The following is a 26856-nucleotide window of genomic DNA, read 5'->3' on the forward strand; positions in this document are numbered from 1 at the left end:
ATCCAGGGCAGAGGAAATTGCGCTCGCGCTGCACCAGGGTTGGAGGGCGAGGCTTCATATAGGGCCGCAGAATCCAAAGCTGTTCAGCAGGTGCAACCGCTTCCCAGGGCTTTCCCGCTGGGACAAGGGCACTGAGAGGTCACAAAGAGCCCACTCTCTCCAGGGGAGCCTATGGGAATGCGTGGATGGAAACCCAGAGGCATTTAATTCCAGCACAACAGTGCGTCGGAGGCGCTCACCTGGGCTGAAACGGCACTTGCAGGTTGCAAGGCCCAGGAAAGGACTCTGGGCGCCGGCGAAGCGCTTCCGCCCCCAGCAGAGGAGCTGCGCCTACAACTCCCGGCGGCCCCGGCCCCGCCGCGCGCTCCGCCCGCCGCTCCTGGAGCGCACCGGGTCTCCGTCTGCGCCTGCGCACGCGCTGTGAGGCGCACGAGTTCGGCTCGCAGCCGCGCAGTTTACGCCAAAGCAGAACGGATATTTTTCAGACTTTATGCTCTTATGGGGGTGAAAGCGTTTGTGGCGGGTGGGGCGGGGTGTGGAAAGGAGAGGTAGCGCCTGCGCTGACCGCGTGCCCGGGGTGAGGAGTGGGCTTCTGCGCGCGCCTGGGGCAGCCGCGGTACCCCGGCCGGCATGTGGCCCGGGGTCTGCACGCGGAGCTCACCGGGAGCGGTTGACGCGAGGAACAGTTATGCGCTGGCGTCGGTGGGTCGCGCAGGCCACCCCAGCAGGTGGAGTAGGCAGCTTGGCTCAGGCTTGAAGCAGGTGAGTCCCCTAAGACCAGCACCCAAAGACGACGAAGCACGCTCCCTGGAGTCCACTGGAGCCCTGCTCCCCAGGCCCAAGCCCTCGACCTCCTTCCTGCCCCCTCTTCTGTATATGCTGAGATCTTGTCCCCCATGAGGCCCGTGATGAAGATTGACGGTGGGGGCTGATAGGGACCCCTCAGTGTCTGAGCCTGTCATTCTGAGGGTTGAACTCTGGTCTGGGGGTGAAAGGGTCATTGCCCCAATCCCTGTCCTGTGGGGCACGGGTGTATGGGGCTTGGTCAGGAGGTAGGAGGGTAAATGTGAGGTAGCCGTGCTGCAAGCCAGGACGTGGTGGGAACGACAGCACGTGACCCACCACGCCCCAAACCTTAGTCCTGCAAATCTCTCAATGAAATGGACTCAGGTGTATTAAAATAAGTTTAAAACCATAATGTAGAGCTTATGTAATTAATGTTCGATTTGTTGTAATTATTACTATATAATTATACACTGAAGTTTTATTTAATTGCAGACTACATTAGTTCTTAAGTTCTTATTAAGCCCATGTGGGGTGACGGACAGAATGGGTTAGTGAATGGTTAGCTCCTGCTGGACTAAGCGCTGCACTTCCCACTCACAAGAAAATGAGGGTAAGAATTGCACCTGCCTCCTAAAGTGTTTGTGAAGATAAATTTAGTCACATTGCTCTACCAAACAATAACATTTGTTTTTTTTCATCTCATTCCCCATAATCAGGAATGCCTGCCTTTTCTGGACCAGGCCTGATTTTAAAGTCCTTTTAGAAGAAGCTATGAAGTAAGTTCCAGAACCCAGACATCCTACACAGAGTCTGTCATGGGCTCCCAGCTGGGGAGGGCAGGGGCGATTTGGAACCCACAGAACATCTGGCCTCCTCTGTGGACATTTGTGGTTGTCATGTGGAGAGGAGACCAGGGGCAGGCCTGAGAGTTAGCGGGTGGCAGGCAGGCTGCTAACGCTGTACAGGGGAGCTTCCGCAGTACTTACTTGGCCCCAAAAGTGAAGAGTACCAGAGTGAGAAACCCCGACCTGAGCTGTATTCTCTCCTGTGGGTTTTTACCCTAAAGCCACAGTCTACAACATTCAAGGGTTTCTATGCTGGTTTAAGTTTTGTGCTCCAGTTGATTTAATTAAATAAGTGGACCTCAACACCACATACTGAAGCCAGCCTGCCTGTGAGACTCCTCACTCCACTTGCTTAGTTGTTGACCTGAGTGTGACTTACCCTTTCTGCGCCTCAGTGTCCTCATGTGTTAAATCGGGTGGTTATTTTGGTGGAAGGGTTAAATGAGTTAATGTATATAATGCATTCAGATCAGTGCTTGGCATAGAGTAAGTGCTGTTAAAAGGGGCAGGGGTTGGTTCTTTCTGTCATTTCCTTTGAGGTAACAATGATAAGCATTTTTTCTTTTTTTTTTTGATACCGGAGATTGAACCAGGGGTACTTAACCACTGAGCCATGTTCCCAGCCCTCTTCCTTTTTCTCTTTTAATTTTACTTTTTTTATTTTGAGACAAGGTCTTGCTTAGTTGCTAAGACTGGCTTTGAACTCATGATCCTCCTGCCTCAGCCTCCCGAGCCGCTGGGCTTGCAGGCGGGTGCCACTGCAGCCAGTCTGATGAGCCGTCTTGAGATCCAGTCATGGCTTGAGGCAGGTCCACTGGACAGGCCCATGGAATCCTGAGTGGCCGTGCTCATCAGCGTGCAGAGTTTGGGCAGAGGCTTTGCATGAATACTTCTCAGACATCTTAGGTCTTACCTGTGGCTGCACATTAACCATGACCAGGCTGGGGTGGGGGCTGGAGAGGGCGTGCACCCACCTCTCATCACTCGTGGTGAAGGTCCAGCTCCTCAGCCTGCCTGCGTCCAGCTGGCCTCTGGTGACTCCGCAGCCGTAGTCTGCCCTGGGCTCTGGCAGTTCCCCACGTCTGCCATCTGCTTTGTCAAGTAAACGGGGTTCTCTGTCCTGAAAGGCAGTTCTTACCTCTTGATGGTCAAGAAGTTGAGAGAGTGACAAATATCACCTTCGAGCAGAAGCACCTATGGTTTTGACATGGCTTAAATTCCATCCTTTAAAACAAACATTTCTCATGAGACATGTCTTTGGAAAGAGAGTGTGTCAGTCAGCTTTTCCTCGCTGTGACCAAAATACACAACAAGAAAGCAGAGGAGAAAGAGTGTCTCTTGGCTCATGGCTCCAGAGCCTCAGTCCCTGGTAGGTTGAGCCACTGTCCTGGGCTCAGTGAGGAAGAGCATCATGGCGGAGGGGTGAGGTGGAGGAGCACTGCCCCATTCTTGGCCCAGGAAGCAGAGCGGAGGGAAGGTGACCCTCCCAGGGCTGCCCTAGGGCCCTCCTCTGCCAGCCCCGCCCCCACAGTCTTTCTAACTAGGATGGGCTGAGGAGGTTACAGCTCTCAGTCTGATCATTTCATTAACTCGGGAGCTTTTGGGGGACGCTTCATATCCAAACCATAACAGAGGCCTGTGGATGGTTGGTTTCCCACATTCCCTCTGCTCCCTGGTGCGGAGGTGTTTCCTGTGGAGCTGGAGGGCTCATCTTTACGTGGCTCTTAAGGAGACAGCCACACAGTCCACAGCAGCAGCACTTTCTGTCCCAGTACCAGGTAGAAGTCTCAAGATGGGATTCTGCTATGTGCTTTCTAGATAAGGGGAGCCCAGTGTTACTTGGGTCAGGCAGAGGCCCCTCTGCCTTGGCCTTTCCAGCGTTCTGCTCCTCTCACCACTGGCTCCTTTGGTCCGACTCTGAAGAGCACATATTAGGAACCTGATGAAGAAAAGGGGACCAGGCAGCCCAGCTCATTGGAGGGTCTCCCAGGCCACAGTGGTCTCCTAAGTGATGGACAGCTCACCATGGCAGCCAGAGTGAGCTTTCCACAAGTGAGAATGTAATTTTTTATCAATTGAAACAGTACCATGTCACTTGGAAAATGTAGGTGTAAGAAATTAGTTTGAATGTAACATATAAGAGTTGCTGTTAAGACGTCAAAATTTTTCTTGAAGTCTTATGTAACTTTGAGAACAATTAATTTTTTTAATTTTTTAAGTTGTAGATGGACAAACACCCTTATTTTATTGATTTTTTTAAAAATGTGGAGCTGAGGATCAAACCCAGTGCCTCACACATGCAAGACAAGCTCTCTGTCGCTGGCTACAATCCCAGCCCCAAGAACAATCAAGTTTTTAAAATGCAATTAATTTTTATCATACTTGGTTCCTTTCCACAATAGCAAAATGGAAGTCACATGAATGTACTCACCAAATTCATTTCAATCATTGTTCAGAATTGTTTCTCCCAATACAGTGGCAGTGTCTTAAGTCATAGTCCCTATAATTGTGACAAGAATTAGAGAAGAGGAATAAGAAAACACTTATAACACCTGGCTCGGAGGTGTTTCCTGTGGAGCTGGAGGGCTCATCTTTACGTGGCTCTTAAGGAGACAGCCACACTGTCCACAGCAGCAGCACTTTCTGTCCCAGTACCAGGGTAGAAGTCTCAAGATGGGATTCTGGGTGTCCTCACATGGAGGAGGATGACCCTTGGTCTGTTTGGTGACTTGTGCAGGAGGGTGTCATGCTGACACCAGAAGACCAAATACACCATCTAAGTCCAGTCTTTCCTCCTGCTCACCAGCACCTGCCTACAAAGGGACCTAGGGCCACCACCAAGGCCTTGTTGGCACCTGTGAGTGGAGCAGCTGCACAGCACTGTGGCATGGGTCAAGTGTTGGCTAACTAGCATCATTCACATCTGGGAAATGGGAATCATTGTGAGCCCCACCTTTTTTAGCACAGCAAATGTCTACAAATTGCTGCTGAGCAATTCCACCAGAGTATTTCAAAGACTGATCACATCACCAAATCTAGCTGAAGTTCCTGAGATGTTCTTGACAGTTGGCTGCATGAATGGAATACATTTTCCACCTCAGTGGTGAGGTTCAGAGTCTCCTTGTTTTGCTTAAAGGAAGGGTGGCTAAATCCAGGGATGTCACTTGGAAGCTTGGCTGGTATTCTATGAAGTAAAGGTAAGTTACCTTCCAGCTCAAAAGCTGGGAGAAATTCCAGCAGGTAGTTCTTCCTAATGCCTGGCCCACAACAGAGAATGTGCAGCTAGATTCTGGTTTCCTTGGGGCTCCAAAATTCAAGGATTTCCTTCCCATGCCCCACATTTAAGATTTGATCCTGAGCCTGCTTCTGTAATGAGATACTCTTCCCCTTCACTGGAAACGATGTGTGCCGAGGTCCTGATGAGGACCAGCCTGGTGCAGCTGTGCAGTGCCCGTGACAAACTCATTTAGGCATCTTCAATTCTGGCTCCAGAGTGGTGGTCAGAACCAGTGTGAAACAGCACGGACACTGCAGTCTGTCCATGGCACCCATTTGCTTCCAGTTTGGGGCCAACCCCTGTTGTGAATCAGGAGAGGAGAGACTGTCCCGATCTCTGGTGTCATTATCAAAGATGGGGTTTCCATAGGAAATACCACCTCTGTCCTGCAACTGTCAGTTCAAAGAAGGCATCAGCTAGGAAACTGAAGCACAGGAGAGTGCCCCAGGATTCATCCTCATCCTACAGTTAGAGGGAGACCCTCAGGGCCTGTGAATGTCCTCGTCCTCCATGGGTCTCTGGAAGAGCACGACTCTGCATTCTCTGGTCCTTAAGGAGCAACACTGACACTCCAGGAAGAGGGGGGGAGAGAAGGTGGAAAGGAGAAGACAAGGGAAGTGGGGCGGCAGAGGCACCCTCCCTTGGTGGGGCTGTAGTTCTGCCTCCAGAACCGTTTCCCTCCCTGGCACTCCCCTGGTGGAGAACCACTGCTCAGAGCCAGTGTGAGAGTCAGAGCACATCCCTCCCTGCTCCCTCACCCTGACCTGGAAGAACCTGCGTGACCCACCCTGGCTGCTACTCTGGCCTCTGCCTACTGCCCTTTCCAGCATTCCCTGCTTCTCACTCTGGGGCCTTTGCCAGAAGTGCTTCCCATGGCTGCCTCCTAGTCATCTTAAATGTCACCTCTCCAACCCTCCTAGCAGAAATAGCCACACACTGTTCCTTTACGTCACTGCCCTTTTCTTTTGTAGATTGTTATTATCTGAAACCTGCTTTTCACGTCTGCTTCACCATGTCAGTGTCCTGGAAGCAGAGTTTTGACAATTTTGTTTGTGGTCTTTGTCTCTATGATAAAACCTGGCACAAAGTGGGTCCTTGGGAAATACAGTGAGTGAATAAATAACTGAAGGCTTGAGCCTTGTGCTGGGTGGGGCTGGGGTCCTAGAGATGAGCCATACAGAAGGCCTGCCCTCACAGGGTTCCAGGCCGGTGAGGCAGAGAGACCTGGATACAGATCATTCTAGTTCTGGTGACCAGAGATGTCACAGCAGTGCCAGGGACCATGAAAGCCCAGGGTGCAGGAGGGTGCAGGACTTGGAGGATACTCCCCAGACAAGGAGCACTCACGATGGCTCGTGGCTGAAGAGCAAGAGTTCACAGGACAGAGAAGAGCACTCATACTTATTCTCCCACTTCCTGGGGCTTTACCTGCTCAAAAATGTGGGGTCTCCAAGAAGAGGCCATCCTGAACCCTGCCCTTGGCAAGCTCCTCGTCTGGTGGGAGGGGCTGTGCAGTCCCGATCCAGGATAGATTGCAGCAGAGGGAAACACAGGCATGGAAACCGTGAGGGGCTACTTGGTTCTTGTTGGGGTGTGGGAGGGGAGAGCGTCCAGTATGAGCGGTTGTCTAGCACCCTTCTGTGCAGGATGCTGGACATTCGAGAGAACTTGGCCCAGTCCTGGAATAATGCTGAGCCCATGTCGCACTGACCTATGCACATTGTGTGTCCGAGTGCTACAACCCGGCCATAGGCCCCACTACAGACAAGGACATGAAGGCTTAAGAGATGTTGAGGTGCTCACGGGGAGAGCAGCCCAGTTGGTATCAAGTATGACCAGAGGGTTTGGAGGGGCTGAACTGGACGAGTGGACACATGCACAAGACAGCCATCTTTTTGCACAGGTAGCATGACACTGAGTGGCCTTGGGCCAGTCTCAACTGGCTTCTCTTCCATGGAGTCTGCAAAACCAGTCAGGGAAGGCTGTGTGCAGGAGGCCAGGACAGAGCCCCACTGGAGAACAGGGAGAAGTGAGAGGCTTGCAGTGTGGGAGGAATGATGACCTGTTTCCTTCCCAGGATGGAACAGCAGAGGGGGCTCCTGTTATCGTTCGTGGGTGTACAGCTGCTGCTCATGGGGGCTTTCCACCAAAGCCATCACCTCCGTGACCTCACCTCCTTTCTGCGCCTCCTGATACAAGACAGGTCAGAGGTGAGAGAAGGGTTGCCCCTCGTTGACCCATGGTTCTGAATGTGCCTCCTGAGCTCCAGCTCCTTTTGGTCCAGGTCTCCCCTCCAGGAACCTCTCAGCAAGATGTCTACTCCAACCTCAGCCAGATCCACCCTGTGGATGTCAGTGAGGATGATCTGCCAAACTGCCCCATCATCTCACCCTACATCAGTAAGCGTTTGGCGGGCCTTCCAGACCCCCAGCCCCATCCCAGGCCATGGGGAGATAGTGGCAATCCCTGGGAGTCGGGCAGAGCCGGAGGCAGAAAGCAGTGGGTCTGGTGGCTGTGGGTGACTGTTGTGGTTATCTAGCTGTATCTCAACAAATCACCCCAAAGCAGCGTCCTTGAGCAACCATCACTTCTCAAAGTTTATGTAGGTCAGGAATTTGGGGGAAGGGCTCAGTTGGGTGGTTATGGTACAGGTTTTCCATTCAGTTGATGAGATGGGACTGCAGCTGAGCGGCAATGTGCTGGAGCCCTGGGAGCTGGCTGAGTATCTCCCTCTTCACGCCCATTCTGCTCAACTCCGGGCCTCTCTGTGTCAGCTCATCATATGGGCTAGTTTGGGCTACCTGGAAGCACGGTGGCCTTAGAATGACTACTTCTTACATGGCAGCCGTAAGCTCCAAGAGCATGTATTTGCACAAACATGGTGGAAGATACATAGCTTCTTGTGATCTAGCCTCAAGTGACATGGTGTCACTTCTGCCATACTACAGTGATTAAAGCCCATCTACCTTCAAGGTGTTAAGGACAGAGGCTACCCACCCCTTCAGGAGGAGGAATGTCAAATTCACATTGTAAGGAAGGCATGATGGGTGAGAGACACTGATGTGGACAGGAAGGGAGTGGGAGTCTAGGGTCCTCAATGAGAGGGAAGTGAGAAAGTAGGAATTGGGGGAATCTGGGAACCATCTGAAAGGAAACATCTGGGAGTTCAGGAAGCAGATTTAGAACTATAGGTCAACGGGGAAAAGCAACAGGCGATGAGCTTTCTTAAGTCCACATGCATGACTCAGAGCCCCCGTACTGGCACAGTAGTTTCCCAGGACTCCTCAACAAAGTATCACAAACTGGGTGAAGAGAGGAATTTATTCTCTAGCTATTCTGGAGAAGAGAATTCTAAAATCGAGGTTTTAGCAAGGGTTGGTTCCTTCGGGAAGCTCTTGGGGTGGAACCATCCTACGCCTCTCTCCTACTTTAGGGTTGCTGGCAATCCTTGATTTGTGGCATGTCACTCTATAATCTGACCATGGTTGTCTTCTCTCTGGGTCTTCACCTGGCTTTCTTATATGAATACCAGTCACTGGGTTTAGGGCCCACACTGATCCAATGCAAATGCATCTTAACAAACACGCTCTTCAGTAAAGCCACATTGAAGTTACAGATGGACATGAATTAAGGGGAGCTCTATTCAACCTGGAGCAACTGGGTTGTGGGGCTGCTGGGATAGGTCCCTAAACATCCTGGGCTTCTGTATCTCTCAGATGGTCCTTTGAAAGTGATGTTCCCAGAGAACCTGACCATGGAGAAGGCAGTGGAAAAGAACCCATTGGTGAGGCTGGGAGGTCAATACAAACCACCAGACTGCTGGACCTGGCACCACACGGCAGTGGTGGTACCCTACTATGGGCAAGCCCAGCACCTGCAGCAGCTTCTCTTCCACCTGCACCCCTTCCTGCAGCGCCAGCAACTGCATTATGCCATTTATGTAGTGAACCAGGTGAGACAGGGATGAGGAAGGACATGGGCAAAAGGGTAGAGGGTCTGGGCATGGGCTTGGAGAGTTGGGCTGAAGATGGCACTCCCTGAGGTGAGAATGTCTGAGTATCTAGGAGGCTGAATCTGGGTCAAGAAGATCTTGAATTGGGTGAATCTGGAGCCAGGACTGTGGGTTGGGACTGGACTTGCCAAGTCTGGGATCAGCTTGAATGGCTGGCTATCTGAGTCAAAGATGCAGTCCTGCTGAGCCTGGGGCTCTCTGAGACCAGAGCTGGCCAGGTTAGACAGTAACCTAGGGGGTAAATTAAAGCACTGGGATTGGGGGCAGTTGGATAGTAGTTTGACTCCCAGTTTTGTCTGTTACTAGCTGTGTGGTCCGAGTGTGGGAATCATTAATTTATTCAACACACTGGTATTCAGTAGAGCTGTGTATGAACCAGTTTCCCCTTCATGATAGGGATGATAATGACACTTCTGTCACTGGATTGTGGGAGGGATTAACCAGGTTAATGAATGTAAAGCACTTAGGTCAAGGCCTAGCACACAGCAGGCACTCCAAAAGTGATAACAATGATGGCGGTGATGATGATGACAATGACTGTGATGCTGTTGCTGCTGCCAACAACAGTACTGATGGTGGCCATGCCAATGGCCGCATGGAAGATGGTGATGGAGATGTGATGTTGGTAGTGTTGACAGGAGTGACTGTGTTGATAGTGTTAAAGATGATGACATGACAGTGACAATACTGATGGTGGAAACAGTGAACATGATAAAGTGACAGTGATGGTGGTGCTGAAGATGGTCATGATTAAGGAGGTGATGAGGACGATGGAAATGGTGGAGGAGAGTCGAACCCTGTGGTGGTTCCCAGGCCTCAGACCCAGTCTCCATTTGGCAAGAACAGAAACCAAGACACAATCCCTCATCACCCCTCACCTCTGCCTCCTTCAGATGGCCCCTTGAAAATTATGGAACCTTGAAGAAGGCCGAAGGAAAGCTGAGGCTGAAGTGACCGGTTGACTGGGGTAGGGGTGGGATACAAGAAAAGCTTCCCAGGAGAGTAACTTGAACGGCATCTTCCTGGCCAAGTATGGGGTTTCCAGATCCATAGTAGAAATGAGAAGGTATTCCAGGCGAGGAAATAGCCCTTGAGAAGGCTGGAGAGGACCCGCGTGGCAGGTGGAGGAACAGACCACTGCCTGACTGGGAGGGCAGCACCGAGCATCTGTGTCCACCCCAGGTAAACAACACCGCCTTCAACCGGGGCAAGCTACGCAATGTGGGGTTCCGGGAGGCCATGCAGGAAGAGAACTGGGACTGTGTCTTCTTCCATGATGTGAACCTACTCCCAGAGGATGACCGCAACATCTACACCTGTGACATCTTCCCTGCTCACGTGTCTGTGGCTATCAACAAGTTCAACTACAAGTAGGTAGACAAAGGGAGCTTCTACTGGGAAGCACTGCTGTCCCTGTCTTTCCTTGCAGCTCACCCTGCCAGTCGGTACAGTGTGGTGGATGATCTCTGCCCTGTTCCCTGAAACTGAGGGTGGGAGGGGTGACGGGCCTGGGGAAACTCTGCAGATAGTGAAGAACCTTCCTCTTAGACATGGATGTAAGCTGGGGTGGAGTGATAACTGAAGAAGGGTCAGAAGATCTGCTTAATATAGTGATGGGCAGAGAGGGCTGTTACAGAATCAGAGGAGGACATGAGAGGAAGGTCTGCCTAAGGGTGAGGAAGGTTATTTTAAGGGTCTGAGGAAAAAAGATCAAGAAGGTCACAAGAGGTGCCAGATGATTCAGGGAATGAAGATATTCTGAGACTTAAAGGGAAGCTAACACCAGGCTTGAAAAGGAGATGAACAGAGACAAACACAGGGATCAGGAGATGTTATTGTGGAGGAGTGAAGAAGAGCTGACCCAGAAATGGACCTTGGAGACTTGCCAGCAGGGCCTCTGTGACCTGAAATTCCTGTGCTTCCTACTCTCTGCCTCTGAAGGCTGCCCTACCAAGGCTACCTTGGAGGGGTATTTGCCCTGCGCCCCATTCACTACCTGAGGATAAACGGCTTCTCCAATGTGTACTGGAACTGGGATGATGAGGACGACAACATTGCTACCAGGTGAGGAGCCTGAGGGTCCCACTGTGTGGGGACAGGATTCCCTAGACTGAGGCTGGCTTGGGTTTCCCAGACTGGGGAGACGTGGCCTGGGGATGGTCAGAAGAGACAAATGTATGACGTCCCTGCTCTTCCTCCTGTCCCGGAAAGGGTAAAACTAAGTGGGATGCTCCTGTCACGGCCCCACCTACTCTTTGGCCGCTACCACATGCTAGAGGAGGGGCAGGACCATAGCCAGAAGCAGAGCGTCTGGAGGTGAGTCAGTGTGGAGGCGTGCTGGTCAGCCTGGGGCTCCCTGAAGCCGGGGCTCCCATGGCTGTCCCTTGCCTCCCTCAGACTTGGTCTTCGGGCCTGGATCCACCAAAGGTGGAGACACGATGGCATCAACTCACTGGGCTACAGGCTGCTGTCCAAGGAGCGGCATCCCCTCTATACCAACCTCACTGTGGACATCAACTTCCAAAACCCAGAAGCCCCAGTGCCAAACAGAGGTATCTGGAGGCTGAGAGAGAGCTTCTGAGGCCAGGGTTTTGGGCATCCTTCCCACCCACGCCACCTGATTTTTAATAAAGGAATTCATTTTATTGGTGTCTCCTGTCTGCCCTCCCTAATTCCCATCCATCCCTCCTCTCTTTTATCCACCATGCCTAGGAAGTACCTCTACCAGACATTAATGACACAGGGAAGGCTTCCCTTGGAGTGGATGCACTGAAAATGGGGATCAGAATTTTGTGTTAAATCGAGGAAGCTATGACTGGGACTCCAGGTTGAATTACAGAATTCTACTTTGGAAAATATCTGCATTTCAGATTTAATGAAAATTCCACACTTAGTGAATTATAAGAACAAATATCTGTCGAATACTTATGGTGGGCAGCCACCACTTTAATGCTTGGCTTCACATAATTAATGCAAGTAATTCACAAAGGAAGCCATGAGTTAAGGACTACTAATGGGAGTATCCATTGTGCACTTGAGGTAATAATGGTATGAAGAGGTTAAGTCACTTGTCACCAAGTTGGTGAGACACTGAGTGGGGGTATACAGTGCCCAGGCAGGCTGGCTCCAGAACCCATAAGCCTAACTCTGCTATACCCAAGCCTTGTGCTAATTCTTAGAATGATCAAAAGATGGATCAAGTTCTAATTTGGGCTGGGGGAAGGCAGTATTTTTTGTTGTTGTTGTTAAATCACAAAATATGAAATTCTCTTTTTCATAATATGAAATTCTCTATTTCACCATGCCCATCACTGCCCAATATTAGAGGTGGTCATGGAGAGAAGGATAGTTTAATAGTGAGTCAGGATACTGGCATCAGGCAGCCTGGGTCAAGTCTGAGCTTTTCTCATGAATAGATTTGTGGTCTTGGTAAGATTTGTATCAAGTTCTCTAGGCCTAGGTATCTTCAGCTATAAAATGGAATCTGTCAGGGTAGATTACCTCCTAATGGCCAAGAAGAATGAATGAGTTAATTAACACAAGCTGCTTATAATAGTAGCTTCTTCTTCTGAAAACTCAACTCTGGACTCCTTAAAGTAAGACCCTTGCACGAAGAGTTATTCATCTCTCAGTTCTTGAAGCCCACAGATCTTTTCACAAAGCTTTGGACATGGCTCACATGACAGGAAACTTCGTATTTCTCCCTGGGACCCAGCAACTCCAAAGCCATCACCCAGCCACTCTCCAGATTCTTCAGTCTCTGATCCAACAGGCACTAAGTGCCAAAGGCTTGTCCCAAGAATTGTCATGAAGAGGCAATAGAGAATAATAGAAGTCAGAGATTGAGAGGGAGATGAGCAGAATGGACAGAGAGGCCTGGGGAGGAAAGGGACAGAGAAAGGAACAAAGGGGCTATGAACCATGGGCCCTACAGGAGTGAGGTGTAAGGTCAGAGGTGTGGGCAACATTCTGGAAGAGGATGGAGGAGTCTGTCCTAGGGTGTGTTTGTGTGTGTGTATGTGGGGGGCGGGGGTAGAGAGGACCATGTGAGGAGTGAATATCTGCTGGAGCTAAGGATCCAGGCAGGCTCAGGGACACAGTCCCATCATCATCCACCAAGCACTTGATCACTCCAGGAAATTCCGAGGGCTTAATATACTTGCAGTTTGCTTCTCACTCATGGAATAAGGTACAATTGTATTCTGTTCAGATAAATAACTTGCTTAGTGCATGCACAGACCTAGACTTGCTATTTCCCTCTTCAGAAGGGAATACAAGAGTTTTTGTTTCATTTTAAATATTTGTTTGTTTTGGGTGAACACAATATATATATATACTTTTTTTTTTTTTTAGTTTTACGTGTACCAGGCGAGCGCACTACCACTTGAGCCACATCCCCAGCCCATTTTAATACTCTCCAGATGCAGTGGTTTGGAAGGCAGGAGGATCGCAAGTTCAAAGCTGGCCTCAGCAACTTAGTGGGACCGTGTCTCAAAATGGTCTGGGGATGTGGCTCAGTGGTTGAGTGCCCCTGGGTTCAATCCTGATACCAAAATAAACAAATAAATGAAACTATAATATGGGTATGATTACAAGCCTAGTGATGTGGGGTACCATCTACTGCAAACATCTTCCGTGAAGAGCCAGAAAACGAACATGTTCAGGGCCTCTGCCACATCTGCTGAGTTCTGCCAGTGGACTCAGCAGCCCTAGGCAGGACATAAGCAGATGAGCACACTACAATCCAATAAGACTTTTAAAAAAGCAAAACTGTTGGTTAGTTGGTAGGCCAATTTGGCCAATGGCCACAATCTACTGACTCCTGGTGTATACGACTAGGTGCCTTAATAAATAATGCCAGCAAATCCAGAGAAAAAGGCTGGTTCTGGTTATCTGTGGAGACACACACCACAGATGGTAGAGATGGAAGGAAGAGGGAGTAGAGAGCTGAGCTAATATGAAAGAAAAGTCGTAATATGAAACTCACTACGCAGTATAATATCCGGGTTGAGCTGAGGCAGCCACCATAGTCCTTGAGTCACGTTCTTGGCGACAAAAACACTCAGGGTCACTCCCAGGGGAACTGGGCAGCGCGAAATTACCACACAAGAAACAGAGATACCTTTTTCTTTGGGGGGGTCCTGTGACGGCTCCTCTGACCTTAAGGGTCCACAGAAAGAGAGAACGAGCCATGCTGACCCCTTTAATTGAGGAGAAGCCATTCAAATGAGGAAGGGGTCAGGTTTCAGGGGGCTGAGTCTAGCTTTGTGATGTCCACTGTCAGCAGGTGGACTGACCTCTAGGAAGGCCACACCCAAGGGCAGAGCAAGAGAAAGGGACACACAAAGGGTGTTTCCATGGAACATTCCATCCCAAACAGGCCAAGGGGTAATACCACAAAGGAACAGGTGAGCGTAGCTCGACCCCTGGGGCTGCAGGAAGGCGCGCCTTTGCATGAAGACACATTTGGCGACATTTTTAAGACCCTCAAGATCAGGGACACTGTCTACAGCCACTTTGATGTGGCCAGATCACGCAAAGTGACTGACAGGGCCTCACCAATCAGGAAAATGGTGGCCACAAGGCGTGGCAGCCTCCCACATCCTTGGGTACAAATTCTGTGACTCTGCAGCAAGAATGTGAGCAAAACACAGAGTAGTGAGAAACGATTGATAGAGTGACAGGACTGCATTCCGCAGGGGCTGCAGGACCCCCCGAGACGGGACGGTGTGCAGTTTTTAAGGGAATGAAGTCCTCTGTTCTCCTCTGGATTTCCCTGTCTCCCCCAAGCTGGTTTACTGCCCTCTGGATAGACCCCCGCAACATCCCTTGTGAGGGAAGGATATCCTGGTTGACAGGGTGGCTGGACAGTTTCACTGATGACGCTGCCCCTTGAGGGGTCATAACTAGCTGTAGCTGGGGGTCTTGATGTGCCACACCCCACTTTTCTGAAACCTATCTGTTTTAGTAGGTCCCCAGGATTTTAAGTAATAATTCCCAAGGGATTAAGTTCTTGCAGCCTGGGGAAGGCTAGGCATCCCAGATCTCATTTCCCAGCTCCTGCCTGTTTAGATAGGTTCTCTGCAGTTTCACTTTTATGGCATCTGGATTTTTCTTGGTGCACAGGCCTAACGTCTGTTCTTCATTGTCCTTTCTCTCTACCCACCTGTTCACGGCTAACCTGCTAACAATATAACAAATTAATAATCGTTGATGGTACAATTCCATGATGTAGATTTTCAAAAGGGAATAAATTCAATTAACACAAATTAGACTCTTTTTAAAAAAATAATTATGATCTACTCCTGTTTTGCAGTAAATTCTACTGCAAACCCCACTGAACTATGGGAATAAATACACATACACATATACAAACATAAACATAAATATGTAGGCTGATATATATAGAATTCACATATACATACATATATAATATACGTGCACACATTACTGACCCATGTACATACCTTGTCCTATCAGTCACTTTGCTGGCACTCTATTTTTATTTATTATTGTTTATTTTTTTGGTCCTGGGGATTACAGAGAAGCTTTTTACCACTGAGCTACATCCCCAACCCATTTTATCTTTTATTTTGAGACAGAGTCTCACTAAGTTGTTTAGGGCCTTGCTAAGTTTCTGAGGCTGGTCTCAAATTTGTGGTCTTCTGCCTCAGCCTCCTGAGTAGCTGGGATGATAGGAATGTGCCACTGCACCTGACTACTGGCACTTTAGAAAAACTGATATCCCACAATAAATGCAATTATAAATGAAATAATTTTTAAAAACTTTTCCACCAAATAATCTGGTAACAAGGTGTCTTGTACCATTTTATATAGAAAGTCTGTTCTCAACATATTAATCTTATTTCTTCCTGAGAGAAAATTCATAATCCTTAACAAGACCACACATTTCTAATTTTTTTCTAAAGCATTAATACTATTAATGTATAATTGGATCTCTAAGTCTGCTTAGTCACATAACTCAGGGAGTACATTTTGGCTAGCGATATGCTGATGGATTAGGAATTGATTTCTTGGTAAAGCCTTTCACAGAGTAACTGCATCTGTAAGCACTGTCTCTGGTATGGGTTGCCTGGTGTTTATTGAAATTTGACCTGTTGTTGAAGGCCTTCCCACATTCAGCACACACATAAGGCCTCTCCCCTGTGTGAATTCGCTGATGTACCTTGAGCTGTGGTTTCTTACTGAACAATTTCCCACAGTCACAGCATTCATAAGGCTTCTCTCCATGAGTTCCTTGATGGGTAGTCAACTCTGATTTACGGAGGAAGGCCTTTCCACATCTGTGACAGACAAAAGGTCTCTCTCTAGTGTGAGTTATCTGATGTTTGTGGAAATTTGACCTGCCGTTGAAGGCCTTACCACATTCAGGACATACATAGGGTTTCTCCCCTGTGTGAATTCGCCGGTGCTCTCTGAATTGGGACTTGGATGCGAAAGCTTTCCCACAGTCGCTGCATCTGTAAGGCTTCTCTCCTGTGTGAGTTCTCTGGTGCATGCTGAGTATTGACTTCTGGTTGAAGGCCTTCCCACATTCACTGCAAACATGGTGTCTTTCTCCAGTATGAATTTTCTGGTGTATGTTAAGGTGTGACTTTTGGGTGAAGGTTTTTCCACAGTCACTACATTCATACGGTTTCTCCCCAGTGTGAATTCGATGATGTATATCAAGCTGTGACTTAGAAATGAAGGATTTCCCACAGTAACAGCACTGATAAGGCTTTTCTCCAGTGTGGCTTCTCTGATGCACAGTCAAGTGTGCCTTCTGGATGAAGGCCTGCCCGCAGTCAACACACATATAGGACTTCTGCCCTGAATGGATTCTCTGGTGCAGGTTGAGTGTCGACTTCTGGGTGAAGGCTTTCCCACACTCGGTGCATGCATACTGCCTCTCGCCAGTATGAATTTTCTGATGTACGCTGAGGGTGGAATTCTGGGAGAAACCTTTGCCACATTCGCTGCATTCATAGAGTTTTTCTCTACTGTGAGTTCTCTGATGCCTGAAGAGAGATAACGTCTGGGAAAAGGCTTTTCCACATTCATGGCATTTATATGGCTTCTTTCTACTGTGAGTCCTCTGGTGGGTAACCAATTCTGATTTCTGAATGAAGACCTTCCCACATTCCTTACAGATATAGGGTGAGCTGCCTGTGTGGCCTGTCACATGTACACTGAGTTTTGGATATGGGGTAAATGCATTCCCAAATTTGCTGCATTTATGAAGCTTTTCCACACTACAAGTTCTCTGCTGGGTAAAGATGTGTGGCTTCTGGGTGAATTCCTCCCCACACTCAGTACATTCACCTGGTTTTCCCCGAAGATGAATCTGATGTTGCCTAAGTGGTTGTTTACGGCTGAGAACTTTTCCACACTGATTACCTGTGCATAAGTTCTCTTCTGTAGGAACCGTCTTGCAGCTGGCATTAGAAGAGCTATGAATGAGCAGTAGACCAGAGCCAAAGATGTCTTCAGGCTGTTTTGTGACACTGCTTTGATTTTGAACATTTGCTTCTAGGTTAGGTTTCAAACGTTTTACAAACGAGCACCACTTCAGAGGTCTCTTTTGTGAAGCAACAAGGAGGAGCCTCAAGAGAATGACGTTCCCGGGGTCCTTATGTACACAATTGCTCTCGATGCTCAATGATTTCTTGCTGATGAAGGCCCCATGACTCAGGTGGTGTATTTGATTTTGCTGATCTCTCTTTGTAAGGTCAGCATCCCGCCACAATTCTTCTAAAATGGAACACCATGAACCACCTCTTGTGGTTTCACTCACCATATCATTTTGAAATGAAGCTTTCTCAGAAACTTCCTGTTGTAGGATATCAAGCCCAAATTCTTCTGGGAGGAGAAACAGAAGATGAAACAGGCATGACAACAGGATAGAGGAGGGATCACATGGAGTTGATTGTAACGGAACATGAGGAAATCTGAGTCATGTAAACATAATGCTGATGATGGTTACAGGGAGTAGAACACTCAGCCCTAAGTACACACCAAACTCTGATCTAACAGCACTCACCATGTGCCAAGCAGCATCTGATACATGATGAAGAAATGGAAGTATAGATGCTTGCATAACTGGCAACAGCACTTTGCTATCTGTGGGACCACTGGATTTAGACAAAGGCAACCTGACTGACATTACGTAGGCTACCTAGACACCCAAACCTCAGAGAGTGAGTAAGGACTTACTGTCAGGGCTGAAGGAGGGAGCTCAGAGTGCAGGACTTCCGTGTTTGTGAAGAAATGCCTATTCATAGCCTTTGTCCATTTTCAAAACAAGTTTCCTCTTTTTGTTTCATCTTGCATTCCTGATAGCAACTTTACCCATATGTTTGCTTCATTTATTTTGGTGATCTTACACTCTTACATCCCCAGGCACAGATCTGGAACATTTTTAACTTTTCACTTCATGTAGATCATACAAATCTTGCCAAACCTGATAATTTTTAAATTTCTACCAAAAACGTCCAACGTAAACTATCAGAAATGTGCGAAAAAGCTTTTCCATGACTTTTTTACCAATGTTGAAACAAAAGAAATCCAATTTACTCCCAAATCTAAGCGTATACTCATATCCTCCACCCCCACTAAGCTTTCATCCTCTGCTTCTTCAAAACTGCTGCACGGAACAGTAACTCATACTGTGCCTTGAAAATTAGCTCCCAATGTCACTTCACCTCTCTTTTCTCTGAACTTTTAAAAAAAAAACAAAAAATAGTTACTCTGTACCCCTCCACTTGGATACCTTTATTCCAAGTAGCCTTCTCCTAAACAGGCTGATGCTTCTACAACTCACGCCATCGTCCTCTCATTACATCTCCTTTTCAATTTACCTGAGCAGATGTTTAAAATGTTCTTCTAAAATACAACAAAACACTCTTTTTTGTCTTCAGAAATTCTTATACCCTAAATGGTGTCCTCAGGCTTAGCATGGATGTAATGAAAGGTAGAGAGAACACAAAATACTCAGCGGACTGTATGCAAAGTAGATCATCTACATGGCAGACATTAAGGAAAGTATGGAAACAATGATCAGAGCATAAATAATGGAAATACTCAGGTGTATTTTTAGACTAGAAATATGGGCCATGATGACAATGTCATGAAGAGTTTGTTAATCCTATAGAGAAAGAAATAACAACATGTTTGCATCAAAAATCTATTGAAAAAAACAGCAATGTTTGATGTGATAAAATCTGTCAGAAACATCTTGACTGAACTCAAGAAGGGCAGAATGAGAAAATAGGGAGCTTATTTATACAGATACCACCAGGATTAAGAAAAAGAGCCATGTAGACAGCAGGGTGTGGTGATGCACACCTGTAATCCCAGCCACTGGGAGGCGGAAGCATGGAATTGCAAGTTGAAGGCCAGCCTCAGCATTACGTGAAGTCCTGGGGATGTAGCTCAGTGGTAAATCGCCCTTGGGTTCAATTCCCAGAACCAAAAACAAAAAACCCAAACAAACTAACAAAGAAAAAAGAGCCATGTAAATTGTGTAGTCAACAAGAAAAAGAGATAAGAATTCCAAAGTAATAAATTAGAAGACTGAGAGAAGAGCCCAGAAATGGAAGAATCTGACAAAATTTGTCAGATTATAAGAAGTTCTAGTTTGGATGAGGATAATTCAAATTTCTAATCTTCCAAAATTAAGGAAGTGAGTCATTTCAAGAGAACTATTCTCCAGGTAAGAACTATTCTCTTAGGCAGTAGAATACAGCTTACGCACAGGAACTAGATGTATACATGTAGGAGCTATTGCATTACAAAAATGGAGAGTGGGGATGCAGAATGGATGGGTTCTTTCAGTCAATTCCTACATGAAGCAATGACCAGAGGAACATAAAGATCACCAAACTAGGGGCAGCACAACTGGGAGCAGGGAGGACAGAGGGATCCAACACAGAAAAACAAAATCAATGAATTCAGGGACAAATAAACAGCAAATTTTTAAAAGGCAAAAAACTACATGGACACAAAGGAAAACAAATGTACAGATGAAAACCCCAACTAGGATGATGATGGTGAGATGCTCTATTCAGTTACTAATGAAATAAACAGCAATGAAACAACCCTGTTACCCAACACAGGGGCCACGTATAAGCCAGTTTGGTTAATGTCAGGGCTAACAAGTTGTTCCAACGCCAACCCTTTTGCGTTTGCACATGGGAGTGTGGACTGGTGCTGCCCATCAGAAGAGCAACGTGGTCAGTGAGTTAAGTACACCTACCTCCATGATGAGACAAGCCCACTCCCTTACTCGCCTGTAAGACAGTCTCACACTGTCTCCTGCTCTACATTTCTAACGTCATGTACTGAAGCATTAGTTGTAGTTGTAGGAAGAAGGAAGTACCAGTGTCCACCACTGGGGGAAAGAAACAGTGAGGAAGACGGAGAATGCCCCCAAAGATACTCATTTCCACATGGGAAGAGTCACTCCCCTTCGCACCTCTGAGGAAGGCGTTCCGTGTCCCCCTGCTGTGAATCCTTTCCTGCATGTACCCTGAAGATCACCTCTGAGCTGGGAGTGAGGTACCCCGCTTTGAGAAAGACACAAGATTGGTGTGTGGCTTCTTGGGTATTATGTGGTGCACATCATTTCTTTATTTTTGAAGTACTGGGAACTGAATCCAGGGGTGCTATACCACCAACCTACATCCCATTCCTTTTTATTTTTTGAGACAGGGCCTCACTAAGTAGCCAAGGCTGGCCTTGAACATGCAGTCGTCCTGCCTTAGCCTCCCAAGCTGCTGGGATTACAGGTGTGTGTCACTACATCCAGGGGCTCTTTGGTTTTAGAGAGCATCAATAAAACTTTGCAATCACTCATTAGCTAAGTCAGCATTTTCCACTGGGCATGAAGTAGTATTTGGAAGTACCCAAAAGGAATGAAATATCACCAAGGAAAAAACCATGACATACTCTGATATGTGTTCTACAAGGAGGAGAAAGAAAATCTCACAGAAGCCCATCCAAGATCCCCAAGTCAGTGGTGCTCACCCACTGAGAAGAGGTGACTATAGATCTCCAGCATCACGTCCTTGTACAGGTGTCTCTGGGCAGGGTCTAGTTGCTGCCACTCCTCCCTGGTGAAGTCCATTGTCACATCCTCAAAGGACACCAATCTCTGTAACAAGATATCCCAGCTCACTGTAAATTATTCATCATTAGTAATGTAGAAGTTACACATAAAGATGTGTTTCTGATGATTTTTCACAATGACATATCATTAGCCTTCCCACTAAATATCTATTTCATATTGACTCTTGGGAGATTAAAAAATTTATATGAATATCCTGCCATCCATTGTGCAGTCCTGAACGGAACCAGCCTGACATTTATTATATGCCAGCTGTAGATGTGCTGGGTTCTGGGGGCTTGATACAATTACCTAAGCTACTCTTTCAGCAGTTCAGTGATTTGCACAACAGGAAGTAAACAGGCTCAACCACGGGGTTAAAAGGGAACTTGGGAGAAATGTATGCACAGCACTCTGTTGGGAGAGGCACTGGGGACAAGCAAACATTCCTGGAAGTAGCAATCATGCTACTTAGGGTTGGTGAAGAGTGGACTGGAAATGAGGTCTGATGCAGGATGTGGAGAAAATCATTTTCCAGGAAAAAAAAAAAAAGTATAAATACAGGTGGAGAGGAAACCATGGTTAATCCAGGGGGCAGCAGATATTCCAAGGACAGAAGCAACCTGGTGATGTTGGAAGGTGGTTGTCATCTAGGTTCCAAGGAGGTGGGCTGGGGCAGGTAGGACTGTAAAATGGGTAGGAATTTTTAACTGTGATCAATGAAGTGACAACTTCTTCAAGAAATGAACTGAGTGGAGCCAGGCATGGTGGTGCACACTTGTGATCCCAGCAACTCAGGAGGCTGAGGCAAGAGGATAACAAGTTCAAGGTCAGCCTCAGCAATTTAGCAAGGCCTAAGCAATTGTCTCAAAATTAAAAAAAAAATGGCTGAGGATGTAGCTCAGTACTTAAGTGCCCTTGAGTTCAATCCTTGGTGCCAGAAATAAATAGTGAAAAAAAACATAGATCAAAAAACATTTATAGATTAAAAAGAGACTAAAGAAACCTAACAGTTAAGCAAAATGTATTCTCATCTGAAAATCTGCATGCAGAATTCAACATGTGGCCATTTCCTTTGGAAATATTTTTTAAAGAATTATAAAAACATTCTTCTTGAAGAATCTTCTATTAATCCGACATTAGACATTTATAGAAATGTAAAAAGTGCCATTCTTGCCAATAAACATTATTTTACTTTAGAAGCAGATTACTTTCAACTAAAATTCTTCACATTAACACATTAGGCATATTATTTAGTTATAATGAATTAATGAATAATTTTAGAATTTCAGTTATAATGGATGTCTAATCTGCAAAATATGAATAGATATCTACCACACAGAATTTTCTTTGGTGCCTTCAATAATTTTTAAGAGTCGGTCCTGTTACAGACTAAATGTTTCAGTCCACCCCCAAAATGCTGAAATGCCAACCCCAATGTGACTGCATTAGAAAGGGGTCTTTGACAGATAATTAGTTCATGAGGGTAGACCCCTCATAAATGGGACTACCTCTCCTTTTTCTTCTTTGTTTTTTCTTTTTTTCGGTACAAGGAATTGAATCCAGATGCACTTTAACCCTGAGCCACATCCACAACCCTTATTATTTTTTGAGTCAGAGTCTCACTAAGTGCTAAGACTGGTCTTGAACTTGTAATCCTCCTGCCCCAGCCTCCCGGGCTGCTGGGATTACAGGTGTGTGCCACAGTGCCCTGCAAGACTAGTCCCCTTATAAGAACAAACATGAGAGATGAAGATTATGAGGATACAATGAGAAGATGGCATCTACACCAGGTCTGCTGTGCCTTGATCTTGGACTCCCCAGCCTCTAGAACCCACAGGATAAATGTTGTTCCAGCTGTTAGGGTGTCCTGTGGTAGCAACCTGAACTACAGACAGTGCTGAGACCAAAGTGTTCCAGACCACTCCTCTCAGCTGCTGATGCTCTCACTCATGCACAGACATACACACACATCTGTCATGGGAGCGTATGAGCTGGTAGAATGGTTTTAAAAACAACAACAATGAAACCAAACAAGAAAATGTAATAGCTTTATAAGGATAATTTAATATTTAAAAGACAATTGGTTCCATCAAAATATTAGGTCATACCATATAATGATTTAGTATTCTTTAATGTTACATAAATTAAATGTCACCAAAATGACAACACCAAGAGAATTTCTAAACTCAATTCCCAGTATCAAGAGAAAAAATTAAAAAATGATAAAAGAAAGCAAATGATGGAAGTGACGTGTATGAACCCTTTAAAATGGTGACAAGTACCTGAATAATGTAACAGAAATTCTAGAAGGAGACGCCAGGCACAATGCTCACGTATTACAATGCCAGTGACTAGGGAGGCTGAGGCAGGACGACTCCAAGTTCTAGGCCAGCCTTGGCAACTTGGTGATATCCTTTCTCAAAAAATAAAAAGGGACTGGGGGTCGTAACTCAGTGATATAGAGTGCCCCTGAGTTCAATCACCGTACTTCAAAAAAAAAAAAGAGACAGAAAAAGTATAGGAAGGGCAACAGTATGGAAGGCTTCAGGAAAACAAAAATGATTTCCAATCTATAATGTGAACCCAGTTAAAGATAAATATAATGGTAAAATAAATAATTTCTATGACATCTTTGAGTACATATACTCAAAGTATATAGTACACACCTTATAGTAATTTATATTATAGTAATTTATATTATAGTTATTTAACAAAGTATGTGAGTATATAGTACACACCCTATAGTAATTTATATTATAATATAGTAAATTTTATAATATAGTAATTTACAATAATTTATATTATAATATAGTAATTTATCAAAATGTGTGAGTATATAGTACACACACACTTTGATAAATTACTATACACTTAATATATAAATATTGGGTTTTTTGGCCTTTGGCATTCTCATAAGATTTACCTGCCATGCACATATTTCCAAGGAGTTCCTATAGGATGCACTCCACAAAAAGAGTAGCTATAACCTGAAAGAGAAAGCCAAAGGATTCAGGACATAGGGAGCTACACGCATCAGAGAGAAGAGAATTCCCAGGTGAGGGTGAAGGGAGCCACCATGACAAGCCTGAGTGTCCAGTGCTCAGAGAACTTCAGGGCCCCATGCATAAGTCAGAAAAGTGCCAGAAGAGGCTTCATCAAGAAGATAAAATGGCTGGGCACCACAGCGCATGCCTAAAATCCCAGCGGCTTGGGAGGCTGAGGCAGGAGGATCACAAGTTCAAAGCCAGCCTCAACAGCTTAGTGTGTCCCAAAGCAACTTGGCAAGACCCTGTCTCAAAAAGTTTAAAAAAGGACTGGGGTGTGAATCAGTAGGTAAGCACTTCTGGGTTCAATTCCTGGTACCAAAAAGAAGAAGAAGAAGATAGAATTGACAAACTGACTCTCCTGAACTCTGGTTGGCTTTATTCCCAGACTGGCTGCTTGCTGACCGTATAAACTTGAGCCAACTGTTTCATTCTGAGGCTCAGCCTTCTCTTCTATAAAATGGGAATGACGGCCACTCACAGGTCTATGGTAAAGATGAGAACAGTGGGACACAGGAAGCTCTAAATGTGCTGTTCTTGATGTTAGCTAATAACTCAATTTATGAGAAGGATATCCACACACTTGGAGGAAAATCTGTCGATATATTTACAAAAAATTATTTGGTCAATACATAAAATCATTCAGTCCGGTTAAAAACAAAATGTTGTGCAGAACAAAAATCATCACATTATACACAGACAGTTGTCGAAGCAGGTTAGATAGTCATAAGCAGGGAAGATGGATCTGACCAGAAGTGATCCCATGTCTTAGAGGCATGGGCATGGCTTGGGACGGGAGCGTGTGAGAGACATTAGTCCAAACCCAAGAACCTGCGAGGCGGCAAGGTGAGCATATCACTAAGATTAGGAGGCATGGGTATTAGCCCCCTGTGGTCCACTCTCACAGATACTGAGTTCAGGATCTGCTGTTCCCTGCCGAAGATCTGGACAGCTGCTCTGGGGCAGCTCTGCTTACCTCATAAGATCTGTGCTGTTCCTCTGGACCCAGGACCTGGGGCTTCTGGGATAAGTGCACACCAGCTGGCATCCCCCCTGGACTTCTACTCTTGGTTTCTCTTGCTAGCAGCTCCACTTTTCTCAGAAGCTGGAAGCTGGGTGGGCACCAGAGGCTCCAACCAGAGCCACTGGGGAGAGACAGGTGGACAGCAAAGAGAATTCCTGCAGTCTGGACGACTCAGCCTAACCCAGAGGCTCCACAGACACCAGGAAACCCTGGAAAGGCAACGACTGTGTGGTCACTCATCCAACAGTTGCCCCACAGAATTGGAGGGCCCTAACATGAAGGTTACTGTGTAGACACTGCAGAGAAAATAAAGCCCAACTGTAGTTATTAGGGGGAAAAAGGCTATGAGTTGAGACTGAACTTGAAGGACTCTTGTAGCTGGGCCACCTTAACTGTGAGAAGAGGAAGATTACCAACCACCAATCACTGACCTTGCCATGTCCACAGGGTCTGGGGGATACACCAGCCCTGACCCACCCATCCATCTCCAAAGGACCCCAAATGCGGGCTGCCCGGAAAGCAACGCAGTCGCCCTGGCAAACGCCCATCTGCAATCCTCTAGCCGGCTCCCAGGGGGCACCCTTGGCCCCTGACTCTACTGGTGCCCTGGGTGGGCTAGGAGGCACCTCGACCTCCGGCCCCTGGAGCACCAGGCCCCCAGCCCAGCTCTGGCTACATGGGGGCCCGGCAGGACGGCACTGTCCTCCAGTGCCACCACTAGGCGCTCTGACGACGCACGCGCTCCGTCCTCCAAGGACATCAGAGTATTCCTGGAAAGCAAGCTACGAAAAGTGTGTGTGTGTGTGTGTGTGTGTGTGTGTGTGTGTGTGTGTGTGTGTGTAAAACAGCGAGAAAAGCGAAAACTGCAGCTTAACCGTGTGTGTGTGTGTGTGTGTGTGTGTGTGTGTGTGTAAAACAGCGAGAAAAGCGAAAACTGCAGCTTAACCGTCTGCCCCGCAGGGCCGTCACTCAGCCCCGTCCCTGGCCGGACACGCCCAGCCGCACGACGCCGGCCCGCCCCTCTCAGCCCACGGACTTGTCTTCACCCAGCTCAGAACCCCCGCATCGCTGACCCCAAGCCGACTTCCCCTCACCGACTCCAAAGAATCCCCACTGCAGATATACCAAATCACCTCGGCGTCCCGCGACTAGTGTAGCCCTCTACGGTCTAAACGGAAGTGCGTTCTTCGAAACTTCCGGCTTGCCAGCCTACGCGTCGGGATGGCCTTATACAAGTTGCGATAGGCGCATGCCCACTAGCACCCCCGAAGCTACGTCTGCCAATGGTCATCAGGGCCGACAGCGTGGGTGGGTGGGTCGTTAGCGGCTCCTTAGAAACTGTCATGGCCGCGCCCATAGGATTATGATACCGGAGGCCACCATCAAAGAACTCCCATTCCGTACAGCCAGGGAAGACAAGAGGAATGTCAAAGAGTTAAACTCTCGGGCTGTCACAGGATGGCAGAAGACTTATTCCAATACTTGCGTGTGTAAGTGTGTGATATATATAATCACACACACACACCGTACATATACATGTGATACATATGTACATATAATAAATTACGTGTGTGTGTGTGTGTGTGTGTGTGTGTGTATCAGTCCGTTGCAGGTCAGGAACCGGGTTCATGTTCCCCAGTGTTGAAGATTCAACAGAGCAAAGCCGAGACAAGCGTAGAGAAAAAGTTTTATTTAAGAAAGTGAGAGAGAGAGACTTCTTCAAAGAAAAGTAGGGCTTCAGAGCCAAGAGCCGGTGAGA

General features: G+C 47.1%; 2 protein-coding genes across 15 annotated transcripts; one reads left to right on the forward strand and one right to left on the reverse strand.

Annotated features, from left to right (window-relative positions):
- The first annotated feature begins 3 nt into the window (after positions 1–3).
- LOC101973221 (beta-1,4-galactosyltransferase 3) lies at positions 4–11565 on the forward strand. 2 transcript variants are annotated; one of them, XM_021721405.3, is made up of 10 exons: positions 4–762; positions 1279–1396; positions 1503–1562; positions 6986–7118; positions 7193–7307; positions 8625–8860; positions 10103–10290; positions 10862–10984; positions 11132–11236; positions 11318–11565. In XM_021721405.3, the coding sequence occupies exons 3-10, from the start codon at positions 1558–1560 to the stop codon at positions 11499–11501; spliced, it is 1089 nt and encodes a 362-aa protein (XP_021577080.2). In that variant the 5' UTR covers positions 4–762; positions 1279–1396; positions 1503–1557; the 3' UTR covers positions 11502–11565. The 2 variants fall into 2 exon arrangements, with proteins under 2 accessions (XP_021577080.2, XP_077889184.1); XM_078033058.1 differs by having other exon boundaries at positions 1503–7118.
- A 3732-nt stretch (positions 11566–15297) lies between these two features.
- Positions 15298–26330, reverse strand: Znf175 (zinc finger protein 175). Of its 13 annotated transcripts, XM_078033029.1 has the most exons (5): positions 26192–26298; positions 25050–25306; positions 23953–24016; positions 20948–21074; positions 15298–17782 (listed from the first exon to the last, which is right to left on the reverse strand). In XM_078033029.1, exons 4-5 carry the CDS (start codon positions 21045–21047, stop codon positions 15921–15923), a joined length of 1962 nt encoding a protein of 653 aa, XP_077889155.1. In that variant the 5' UTR covers positions 21048–21074; positions 23953–24016; positions 25050–25306; positions 26192–26298; the 3' UTR covers positions 15298–15920. The 13 variants fall into 13 exon arrangements, 12 of the variants coding, with proteins under 12 accessions (XP_077889155.1, XP_005342380.2, XP_077889152.1 ...); XM_005342323.5 differs by lacking the exon at positions 23953–24016 and having other exon boundaries at positions 26231–26330; XM_078033026.1 differs by lacking the exon at positions 23953–24016 and having other exon boundaries at positions 25050–25218; positions 26231–26317.
- Between the last annotated feature and the right edge of the window lie 526 nt (positions 26331–26856).

This window comes from Ictidomys tridecemlineatus, chromosome 15 (genome assembly GCF_052094955.1).
Source record: "Ictidomys tridecemlineatus isolate mIctTri1 chromosome 15, mIctTri1.hap1, whole genome shotgun sequence".
Taxonomy (NCBI): Eukaryota; Metazoa; Chordata; class Mammalia; order Rodentia; family Sciuridae; genus Ictidomys; species Ictidomys tridecemlineatus.

What these genes read in the sequence shown, in the direction of transcription:
- Znf175 (XM_005342323.5), bottom strand. Translation starts at nt 25,121, where the DNA reads ATGCCAGCTGGTGTGCACTTATCCCAGAAGCCCCAGGTCCTGGGTCCA. An exon ending in AACAGCACAGATCTTATGAG is followed by an intron (nt 21,075 to 25,049) that starts GTAAGCAGAGCT and finishes ATCTTGTTACAG; the next exon opens with AGATTGGTGTCCTTTGAGGA. An exon ending in TAGTCACCTCTTCTCAGTGG is followed by an intron (nt 17,783 to 20,947) that starts GTGAGCACCACT and finishes TTCTCCTCCCAG; the next exon opens with AAGAATTTGGGCTTGATATC.
- LOC101973221 (XM_078033058.1), top strand. Translation starts at nt 6,963, where the DNA reads ATGATGACCTGTTTCCTTCCCAGGATGGAACAGCAGAGGGGGCTCCTG. An exon ending in CATCATCTCACCCTACATCA is followed by an intron (nt 7,308 to 8,624) that starts GTAAGCGTTTGG and finishes TGTATCTCTCAG; the next exon opens with ATGGTCCTTTGAAAGTGATG. An exon ending in CAGAAGCAGAGCGTCTGGAG is followed by an intron (nt 11,237 to 11,317) that starts GTGAGTCAGTGT and finishes TGCCTCCCTCAG; the next exon opens with ACTTGGTCTTCGGGCCTGGA.